The following is an 11229-nucleotide window of genomic DNA, read 5'->3' as shown; positions in this document are numbered from 1 at the left end:
GCCAGCGCCATGCCTCCTGCGCTCTGTTACCCGCCTAGGGGCTGCGACACTCCGCTCTCTCCCGGCGGGACCGGGGGAACGCCGTGCCCCATCACCGGACGGTCGGCACCCCGTCCCCTGCCCGCGGCTCTGCCGCAGCCGGGCGGTCTGTTTGCAATCAGCGCCGGAGCCGCGTGCGGCCGGGCCCCGCGCCAGACCAGCGGGTTGAAAAGGGAAGGCAGGAGCCGTGCGGAGCCAGAGCCGGGGGAACCGAGCCCGGTGAGCAGCTGCCTCGTCCACGCCGGCGGGGTCCTCAGCGCAGGTAGGAGGCAGAAGGGGCTCCGGTGACACCGGGACCCACGTGCCCAGCCTGGCCCTCGGGGACACGACGCCCCACGGCCACCCAGCCTCGGGGTCCCCGTCCCGGGGCTGTTGGGGACGCGGTGCCCCGGACCCCTCGCCGGGAGCTGGCCAGGGCCCTTCTCACTGCGGTCTCCCCTGGCAGCGCCATGTCACGACTTCTTCCCCTCCTGCTGCTCGCGGCTCTGGGCTCTGCCGCCAAGCCGAAGCACCAGCCGGCGGCGTGGGATGACGGAGCAGATGGTAATCCCCCGCTACACGGGACCCCCTCCCCGCCAGGCAGGGGCTGCCGGCGCTCGGGTACAGGCAGGGCCAGAGCTTCCCTGCCCAACGGCGGGCAGCTGCCCCCAGGTGTGGGGCCGGAGGGGTGCTGGGGTGGGGGTCCTGCCCGCGGCCGGGCTCCTGGGGCTGCTCGGGGGTCCCGTCCCGGTCAACTCGTCCCCTCCGGTCCCCGTAGGCGCGAGGGTGCCGGCGAAGGGCTGCGCCAACCTGACGCTGGTCCTGGACAACTGGAAGTTCGCCATCACCTCCCAGATGAGGAACCTGCTGCTCTTCGACCACCAGAACGTGCTCCCCGACTATGGGAGGTGAGGGGGCCGCGGGGAGCCTGGCGATGACCCTCTGGGGGTGGGAGGATGATCGGTGGGGGTCCCGCACCCCTCACCTCTCTCTCCCCCCCCCCCCCCACTCCCGGGGTAGGATCCGATCGCTGTCGGGGGCCCTGGACGATCTATACCGGGACTTCAGCTCCCTGAAGGAGCAGCTGGGGCGGCTGTCGGCACGCTTCGCCGAGGTGGAAGCCTTCGTCGACCAGCTGAGCCGGGCCCGAGGCCCCGGAGCCCCCCCACGCCACCGGGGGCTACCCCAGCCGGCCCGCAGGCCCCCCGACACCCCGCAGTAGCCACCCCCGCACCCCAGCATCGGCACTGGGGGGGGACGACGACGACACACACGACATCAGCTTAAGGAGCCTCAGCCGAGCCCGGGGTGGGGGTCCATCCCAGCGGCTGGGTCGTGCCCCCACCCGCGGGGGGGGGGGGGCGGCTGTGGGTCAGGCCCATGCTGTGGGGCAGGCCTCTGCCCCCCCCCCCCCCCCGTTCGCCATTAATAAAGCCGCTGTCGCCAGCATCGTCTCGCTCCTCTCTGCGCCCCCGAGGTGGGGGCTTCACCTTCATCCCCCCCCTCCTCCTCCTCCGGTACCGACCCCGGGGGGGGGGACACGGGGGGACGGACCGGCCCAGGCCCGCCCATCACGGCTTTACGGCCTGTCGCAAACTCCCCGCCCATTGCGGCGGCGGCCGCCGCGCAGCCGTAAAGCGGAGCCGCCCGCGCCCCCCGCCCGGTACCCGCAACCCCACCGGGAGGCGATGGGGGGCTGGGGGGGGGGAAGGGAGGAGCTGAGGGGGGGGGGGCACTGAGGTGTGGGGTGGGATGGAGGGTTGGGGGGGGGCTGGGCCGGTGGGGCGGGGGTGGGGGCTGTGGGGCTGAGGCTGGGGGGCTTGGAATGGGGGCTGGGGGGGCTGGGGGACTGGGGTTGATGCTTGGGGGGGGCTTGTGGGGTGGGGGGTCTAGGCCTGTGGTATGGGGGGGGGCTTGTGGGGCGGGGGGTCTAGGCCTGTGGTATGGGGGGGGGTGGGCATGGGTCTGGACCTGCGGGGGGGGGGGGGGCTGTGGGGCTGGGTCACCGCACTCCTGGGGCTGTCAGTGGCCTTCTGGGGGGGGCCAGGCTCAGCCTGCACCCCGGGTCCTCACAGAGGGACCCCATCCCCCTCCCCTTCAGTGCCGGCTGGAGCGTGGGTGGCCCCACCACCACCACCCCCCCCCCTCCCAGCGCTGACCCCCATCCCCGCACCCCCAGGCTGGCACCGCTCCCCTCCCGGCACCATGGCGCAGGTGGGCCACAGGGTGGATTACCTGGCCGGTTTCTGCTGCCCGGTGGGGGGGCTGGTAGCGGGCAAGCCCCGGGTGCTGTGCCACGAGAACGAGATCTACCTCTCCAACGGCAGCGAGTTCGTCTACGTCTACGACCAGGAGGGGAAGGTGCTGAAGGTGAGCGGACTGGTAGGGCTGGGGCTGGGGGGGGGGCTTCACCCAAAGCCCCCCGTGCCGGGAGGGTGCTCTGGGGTTGGGGGCCGGTGTGCCAGGACAGGGCGAAGGTGGTGGAAACGCCAGTCGTGTTCCCTGTCACCGGTCGCCCAGTCTAGGGCTGGGATCCCTCCATCGGTGTCCCCCCCATCCACAAACAAACTTCACGAGCCGCCCCAGACCCCCTTACCTGGCTCTAAGGCCCCTTCTGGGGACCAGCTGCCATCTGGCCCCTCTCCTAAACTTGTGAGACAAACATTTAATTAAACTAGAAAGGCTTTTTTCCCTCCCCAAGCGAAGTGACATCTCTTTCATTTCTCACCTACAAAGGGTTTCACTATTGTCTTTGCTGTGACTAACAGCAGTCGTCGTGTTGAGTTATACACAGCTTCTTTTTTTAATTTGTTCCTATTATCATTTCTAAGAAAGCCAGCGCTGTAATGTCAGGATTTGCCTCCTACACTGCACTCCTTCTCGGGAAAGTAGAGCATGTACTGGCTTTCTGGTCGCTATTTTCCTTCCCCTCAGGGAGTGTGAGCGATGCGCTGCCTCGTTACCTGCAGCCCTTCTCCCGACACCCTGCCGCCCTTCACTGAGGGCGGCTGCCCCTCGCCCAGGAAAGCCCAGCTGGGTCCGCAAGCTGCGGTGCTGCCCAGGGATAGATTTAGTCCTGGAAGTTGCTTGTAATCTGCGTTTGCAGGAAATAACGGCTTTAATTCACAGTTGCGTCAGGGTTGCCCGGGAGGGAGCGTTGTCCAGCGAGTGGTTTCTTTCTTTACCCGGCACGGGTGAGCAGGGCTCTGCCCGGCCTGGCAGCCTGGGCACCGTGGGTCCCTCGGCACTTGCACCTGCAGCGAGCCGCCCCATCCCCACTGCCCTTCTGGGTTTCATAGAAAGATGACTTTTTTTCTGCTTTCCCACCCAGGCCGTGTACCGGTGCCCCGACCAGGTGTGGCACGTGGAGCTGCTGCCCCAGCCCCGGCAGCTCTACATCCTCTGTGCCCACAGCGGCATTTACTGCGTCTCCCTGGACCAGCAGAGCAGGTGAGCCGGCTGTCACCCCTGGGGACGCGAGCCAGTCCCGTGCCGTTAGTCCTGGAGTCCTGGGGCTGCTTCTCGCGGCTGGGGTGACGTGTTGGGCTTCCGCCGCTGCCCTCTCCCTGCCCATCCTCCCACAGGCATGGGAAACATTAGGTGGTTTGAAGCTCTGGCTCTCTCTGGATCGCCGCTCTTGCAGCAGATGCTAAAAGCTGTGCTGCGGGGAGCTTGTTTCCGAGGGCCAGGGTAAGAGGCGGCCAAGGGAAGCGCTGGCTTCGCCCCACGGCTTGGCTGAGAGCTCTTCCCTGTTTGCTTGAAGGTTAATGGAGCAGACGGATGGCGACGGCCAAGAAAGCAATTGCCCTTCCGGCGTCTTCCCTGTGGACTCGGATGCCTGCATCTTCCCAGACTCCAGCCTGTGCATGTTCACTCTGCTCAACAACTTCGTCATCACCTTGTCCCAGGCTCACGGCAAATGGTGGATGAAACTGCACGAGCTTCCACACCCCGAGCAGGAGAGTCCCCCGTACCGGCAGGTCAGCGAGGTGGGCTTCTGCCCCGGCCCCCAGCCCGCTGATGAGGGGGACAGCCCGCCCTCCCGCTTCCTCCCCGTGCTGTGCTGCGCATCCTCCCCAGGCACTGTGGGGTCCGGGGAGGGGCTGTGGTGCTCGGGGGGCTTTGTGCTGGAAGAGCCCCTCTTCAGCCTGCTCTTCGGGATCGATGCTGCCATGCTGGAGTCTCCTATGATCCTCTGCGGCTTCCCGGATGGACAGCTCTGCTCCGTACCGCTGAAGGCCCTCAGCTCTTCAACGGCTGTCGATGGCTGCCATGACGTTTCGAACCCAGACCCCCCCGTGAAGATCCTCCATCATTTGGAAGAGCCCATCGTCTTCATCGGGGCCTTGAGAACAGAGCGGAGGGCGGCAGAGGATGCCGAGGACGAGCAGCTCTTTGGAGACACTGGCTGTGACTGCGTGGTGGCCGTGGGCCACTACGGGAAGATGGTGGCCGTCAAGGCGGATCAGAGGGAGGAGGCGACGGTGCCGGAGCTCAGGGAGTACTACTTGCGCGGGCCCATTCTCTGCGCCGCCTGCAGCAGCGGCAGCCGGATGTATTACAGCACGCACTCGGACATCTCCGCCGTCGACCTGGACTGGGTCGGTGATTCCTCCGACCCCGAGGACGCGGAGAGCTGCACCGGCGTCCTGCCTCCCGTCCTGTCTCCGGCCAGTTTAAGTATCTGTAGCGTTGTGGCTCTTTCCTTGTCTTCTCGGGCATCAGAAGGTACTGCCGGCAGCGGGGCGTGCGCTGGGTCTTGGGGTGGAGCGGGGCAGGATAGCTGCCTATTCCGGCCCGTACGTCTCCACCCCTCCTTACGGTCCAGATTGGGCTCCGTCCTCCATCCGTTCTTGTTGACTCCCCTCGTTTTTGTAAGTCGTTTCTGTCGAGCATGCCGACTCGGGCTGAACGCGAGGCGTGCTGGCAGCTCCGGCTCTTCCCTGCCCGTTCGTGGTTCCTCTCTGCTCGGCGTCGCAGGAGGCGGCCGGTCCGCGCAGGTTCCCACGGGGCGCTGGCACCAGCCCTGCCTGTCCCCTTGGGCTCCCCGCACAGAGGGCAGCCTGCGGGGAGCCCCGAACGAGCTGGGATGAGGCTCGCTTCAGAAAGGGGGTTCCAGGCATGCCGCTGTCTGGACCGGGGGCTTCTGCGTGGCCGCTCGGAGCCTGCACGCACTGCGCGCTCCGGCCCCACAGCTTGGGTGCTAATCGTGTCCCCCCCCACAGCGAGGGCAGTGTGCGGTGCCTGATCACGGCCTGGGCGCACAGCAAGGTGCGGTGCTCGCCCTTGGGAGTGGAGGAATGGAGCAGAGGGCCTAGATGGGGGGGAAAGCATCTCGCAGCCATAGCTGAGCCCCTTGCATGGGGCAACATGAGGAGCAAATGGGGCCAGAACAGGCAGGCGAGTGAGGAGAGGTTCCTGGGGCATCCAGGCGAGAGCAAGGCAGGCAGTCCTGCCTGCGCCCGGCCCCGCTTGCTGCCCATGGAGCTGCATGCGTCTCGCCGCTGGGGACCCTGCATGGCAGCGCTGTCTCCCAGGGTGCTGCGGCCCCCCCGGTGCCTCCCCCAGCGGCTTCTGGCCTTGGCTTGGGGGTGGCCAGCTCCGGGAAGCATGGCTGGGGCGGCGGGGCTGTCGGTGAGCAGGAGCTGCGGGGACAGGACAGGCATGGGGGGGGTGCGTTTCCCTTCAGGGGGGCAGCCCCTTCTCGGGGAGCTGCGTGCGAGGTGGGTGTGCTGTCGTGGTCCGTGTCCTGTCTCCGTCGTACCTCTCTACAGATGGAGGCGATACCTCTGGCTCCCGCTGTCTTGGGGCAGGCAGTGCCATCCTGTGCTCCCCTGTCCCCTTGCATCCATGCCCCCCAGCCATCAGGGAAGCCCCGGCTGCCTTCCCGGCCCCTCCACTGCTGCCCCTCATCGCCTGACCTGTCCCCGTCTCTGCCCACAGGTGAATCGGAGCTGCTGGCCTTGTCTGCCAAAGGCCGCCTCATGACCTGCGGCTTATGCAGCCCCGAGGACACCGATGTGGGGCTGACACCCGCCGAGGCTGGCCGCAGGATTAAGGAGCTGCTGTCCGGGATAGGCAACACATCGGAGAGGTAAAGGGCAGGGCTGCTCTTACTCCGCGAGCTGCCAGGTTTATGGGCACCAAGCTGGGTTTTCGTGCATTGGCCGTGAGGTCTCTGTCAGTAACTGCTCCAACATTTACCTTTCCAGAGTGCAGGAGACTGGTTGGGAAACCCCCCTGACCTCAATAGGCTAAAAATAGTGTTTAAGGGCAGCCCCGCCGGCTGCCCCCCTCCCCTGGGTGCAGCTGGCTCCGGCGCTGCGGGCAGGCTGGTGTTTACAGCCTCGGCGGCAGAAGGTGGGAGAGGCAGGGTGCCAGGCGCTCCCAGACGCCCCACCATGCTTGCCAAGTCGGCAGTAACAGGCAGGGCGGGCACGTGCCTCCGGCCCCCGCGGCCGTCTGCGTGTGGGGAGGGGATGCGGGTGAGTCCCCCCTTTCTTTGTAGGGGGATTCCTGGGGTCTGGCTGGCCGGAGCCGCTCTTCAGGGTCAGCTCGGCTGATGGGGGCTCGTGGGCAGAGCAGTCCTGCAGGCAGCGTGGATCTAGCGCTGCCTTGGAGAAGGAGCTGGGGGGGGTTCCTGGGGTGGCTCGTGGCACCGGGCTTGTGCCAGGGGCTGCTCGGCTCATCTGCCGCGGCAGCGCAGCACCATTTGTGCAGCAGTCTTTGGCACTGGCCTCTGCGGTGCTCTCATCGCTGACCCACCATCCCGGCTGCCATCCCTCCTGCTATTTCAGCGCCGATGCTTTGTCCTTGCAGAGTTTCCTTCCTGAAGAAGGCAGTGGACCAGAAGAACCGAGCCCTGGCCAGCCTGAACCAGGTGATGAACGTGAGTGCGGCTTTGCTGTCCAGCCAAGAAGGCCAGAAGCCCATTGCTTGCACTGTCACTGCCAACTGGAGCTGCCTCCTCCTCCAAGATACCGTCACCATCTCCTGTCTGCTGGAGAACTGCAGCGAGTACAGCCTGGAGGAGGGCTGGACCCTCTGTGTTCAGCTCCTGGCCAGCCCCTGTGCCTTACAGGAGGAGTCCGTGGATTCTGCCACCACCTTCACCTTCCCCATTGACCAGCTCCTCCCTGGGAACAAGAGGGAGCTGACGCTGCCCCTCGGCTCTGCTGCGGACACCAAGCTGGACCTGCCTCTGACCATCTCCTGTGCCCTCTACTACAGTTTACGGGATATTTTGGGCAGCGGCTCCGACTCCTCCGAGGCCCTGGACGACCTCCTGCCCGACGACTCACCCATCCTCTCCCCAGACAGAGAGGGGATCTGCCTGCCCCTCAGCGAATGCACCATTGACATGCTCCAGTGCCTCCGTTTCGAGAGCAGCCCCCCCGGGCCAGATGCCTCCCCACCGGCAGCTGCCCCCCCTGCCCCCCCAGACCCTGTGGAGACCTTCCTCAAAGTATCCCAGGAGCAGACTGAGCCTGAGGGGGGTGAAAGCCAGCGAGCTGCCACGCACCTCGGGAGAGGGAAGCCTGCCCCCCTCGGCAGCGTCCATCAGGGTGTCCTCGGAGCTGCTGAAAAATGCGCTGAAAACCTCTGGCTCAGGTGGGTCCCGGGAGAGGAGCATCCCAGGAACTCCTGGGGTATCTCCTTGGGCAGAGGCGCTTGCATCCTGGCTTGTGGCCATCCCAGGAGAGGCCAGGATGGCACTGTCACAGCCTGTGCATGCAGGCTGGGATGGTCACCAGCCCCTTCCTTGGGCGAGGAGGGCTGCGTGACCCCGTGCAGTCACCCCCTCAGCACGTGTCTGCTCGTGGGCTGACATGTGGATGCCGTGGCAGTTACATGACCAAGCTCAGTTTGTCTCAGCGGGGAGGGGAACAGCCCCTGCATCAGTCTTGGCCTCACAGGGGCTGCACCAGGCACACGCCGCTCCCTCCTGCGCTGGCTGCATCGCTCCGGTCTGAGCAGGGCTGCTGAGCCGCAGGGAGGGCATTCAGCAGCGTAACAAGCTCTGCTTTCTCTCCTTTCATCCCCAGATGTCTCGCTGAGCTGTGCCACGCTGCGCTGGCTGCTGGCTGAGAACGCTGGGGCCGAGGCGCTGAGCAGCAGGGAGGTGGCATCGGTGCGCGGCGCAGCGCCGGACGGAGGCGAGGTGCAGCTGCTTGTCCGAGAGGCAAGGAATGGGTTAGCCCCGCAGAGAAATTCGCTGCGCCCCCATCCCACGAAGCTGGCTCCGTCCCGCAGCCTCTCACTCGTGCCAGGGAGCTGGGTGATGTATGGCCTTGCCGTGCTGACCCCAGGCTGTCATCTGTGGGTCCAGACGCCTGGGAGCCTGCTGGCTGCTACGCTGTGGGGCTGGGGCTTGCGTGCTGGGCTGGACAGGCTGCGTTGCCAGTCTCCCTTCTCCCAACCCAGCACTTTCCAAAGGCTGTGGCCACTTCCCTCCCTCTCCGGGCAAGTATGTGTCCCCCAGATGTTCTCGTTTCCCTGCCAGGCAGGGCAGCGGGTTGCTGCTGTGTCTCTGCACAGCAGGCTGGCTTTGTGAGGGCAGATGTCCCCTCACCATCCTTTCGCTGGCCTGCAGGATCCTTGTCTTTGCCACTGCCTTTCCACTGGAGCGGTGTGGCTCCTGTCTGTGGCCATCTCTTGCCCAGCCCTGCTGAGATGTAGTAGCCCTGGGCACTTGCTGTGTCCCGACCTGGTGTCAGGTTCAGCTCTGGAAGAAGTGGGCTTTCCCTGCTGCTTTGGCTGGCTGTGCTTTGCTGGCTCTGCAAAGTGAGGCAAAAACATGGCTGGATTCGGGGTCTAAATCTGATCTGCTGCAGCTCGTCCCCCTTTAACGTGAAAACCCCCCTCTAAGCGCAAAGGGAAAATACTAATTGCTGCCCAGCTCTTCTGCTGCGGCTGGTTGACCCTGTGCCGAGGGGCCCAGCCGCCTGTATGCTGGCAATGACCTGGCTCAGGTTGATTCACGCTTGAGAGCTCTCATATCACCAATGTGATTAGTGACAGTGTTAATTCTGCTTGGGCTAAGCCTGCCGGATTAAATCCGCTGGGGTGGCAGCCTGCGCCTCGTCAGGGAACGGGCATCCACTCACCCCCAGCAGCAAACGGGCATCCACTTGCCCCCAGCAGCACCGGGTAAGACCGGTGGCCGCTCTCCTGGCTGCGGTACATGCCTCAGCTGCCGTTCCCGGCCAAGGCTGAAGGAGTGGGTGTGAGCTGATGGCCCCCGGGCCAGGCTGGGGGCAAATGCCCCTTGGAGGGGCTGGGCAAGGGGTCTGATGTGCCCAGCTGGGCTGGCGGCGTCTCTCCTGCGTTTGCTCATAGCAGACTGCAGAGCAAACGGGTTGGGAGGGGGTGCAGGGAGTAGGGCTGGGGGAGGAGAGCCTCTTGGGGAGCCCTGTGCCCATGGGGAGGGGTCCTGGGGCTGCCCTCGCCCCCTCCCCTGCCCGGCGATGATTGCAGCGAGGATGTGCTCGCTGTCCCAGGTGGCCATGAACGACCTCAGCCCAGCGGGTCCCATCCAGGCCGTGGAAATCCTGATGGAGAGCCCGTCCCTGGCCGACATGTGCAGGATGCACCACGCCGTCATCCGGCGCATCCAGGTACGCTCGGCCGCCGCCGCGGGGTTGTGCCGCTGGCCCCAGCAGACGTGGCCCTGGGGGGAGACAGGGGGGGAACCCTAAGCAAGCCAAAGGCCTGGGGGCCAAAGCCTGGGGACACAGCCGGGCGCGCCGGGAGGGTTTCTCTGGCACCACCGTGTGGCAGACCAGCCCACCATGGCTGGGGAGCGGGACCATGGCGGACCCCGCTCCCTTCCTGAGCCCCAAGCCTCAGCTCTGGGCGTTTGGGCCATGGAGCCCTGGGAGAGGTGCCTGCTCTCTGCCCCAGGAACGGGCCCCAGTCAGTTTGGCAGCTAAACGGAGCGGGGGCCCCTGCGGTATGCGGGGCCTGGCAGCCTTCCCGGAGGTGCTTCGGCACCGGCACGAGGACTGGGGCGAGCAGGGATGCGCGGCTGCCAGGTGGAGAACTGCCTCCTGCCCGGTGCCGGGGCTGGGGCTCCCCGGGGCTGGGTGCTGCCGCAGCCGGCTCTCTCGGCGCCCGTCCCGGCAGAGCTCTCCACTCCCCGCAGGCGCTGGTGCTGGAGCAGGCGGCGCAGGGCTCGGGCCCCCCCGATCTCCGCATGCAGTACCTGCGCCAGATCCAGGCCAACCACGAGGTGAGGACCTGCCGTACCCCGGTCCCCTCCCCATGGGGTCCACACCGTTGGGACCCCCCCCCCCCCCCGCCACAGCCCCGAACCGACGTGCGTGTCTCAAGCTCCGTCTCCCTTGCGCAGATGCTGCTGAAGGAAGCGCAGACCCTACGCGACCGGCCGCCCCTCGGCGAGGAGGGAGACGCGACGGCAGAGAAGCTCCTGCACGTCTACAGGCAGCTGCGCAACCCCAGCCTTGTTCTCCTGTGAGCAGGGGGGTGGCCAGCGCGCCCCGGGGACCCCGAGCCCCGCCGGCCGGGGTGGGTGCCCACCGGGCCAGCGGTGGGGAGAGACCCCCCGCCAGAGGAGGAGCGGGCCCGGGTGGGAGGGCTGGTGGTGAGGGCAGGGAGGCCGAGGCGGTGGTCCGGGTTGGGGGGGGGGGTGTGCGTGTGTGTGTGTGTGCGTGTTTTCGTGGTCGTGTTGTCGGCAGCACCGGAGGGTCGTGGGGTTCCAGCGGCAGAGCGGGGGCTTCTGGGCTGGCCCGGCCTGACCCTGCCGCCCCCCCCCCCCAGCCCGGCCACGCCGGCGGGCAGCCCCCCGGGGTCGTGCTGTCTTGTGGATCGTTCTAGCCGTGGTAGTTTAGTGCTCTCCCGGCGGCCGCCGTGCCATGCCGGCTGTGGGCTGTGCCCCCGTGCCGCCTTGCCTTTCAGGATCAGGACAAACAGGGTGCTGTGCCAGGGTGCCCAGCGGGCGCCCGCCCGGGGGAGCCCCGTTTTCTGCTGGGCAGGGGAGGGGGTTTTCCACTCCCCCGTTGTTTCTATAAATGATCTTGTATTTCTGTGGTGGTGCAGCGTGTTTTGGCCCAGTCCTTCCCCGCACCGCTCCAGTGTCTGTAAATCTGTCGTCTGCCATGAAAACGATCGTGCCGCTCAGCGAGTGCCCGTCTCTTTTCCTTTCCATCTCCCAGCAGGGCCCTGCCAGCTCCCTGGGGGGCTGCCACCGTT

General features: G+C 66.6%; 1 protein-coding gene across 1 annotated transcript; it reads left to right on the top strand.

Annotated features, from left to right (window-relative positions):
* The first annotated feature begins 1637 nt into the window (after positions 1 to 1637).
* Positions 1638 to 11157, top strand: FAAP100 (FA core complex associated protein 100). Its single transcript, XM_052808459.1, is given in 11 exon segments — positions 1638 to 1681; positions 2198 to 2388; positions 3350 to 3468; positions 3782 to 4746; positions 5962 to 6112; positions 6838 to 7510; positions 7512 to 7629; positions 8064 to 8200; positions 9519 to 9635; positions 10163 to 10249; positions 10370 to 11157. Coding segments are annotated over 10 exon segments (2658 nt in total). The 5' UTR covers positions 1638 to 1681; positions 2198 to 2223; the 3' UTR covers positions 10496 to 11157.
* Positions 11158 to 11229: the final 72 nt, after the last annotated feature.

Source organism: Harpia harpyja, chromosome 14 (genome assembly GCF_026419915.1).
Source record: "Harpia harpyja isolate bHarHar1 chromosome 14, bHarHar1 primary haplotype, whole genome shotgun sequence".
Lineage (NCBI taxonomy): Eukaryota > Metazoa > Chordata > Aves > Accipitriformes > Accipitridae > Harpia > Harpia harpyja.
The sequence above is the reverse complement of the archived record's forward strand: the minus strand, read 5'-3'. Positions and strand labels throughout refer to the sequence as shown.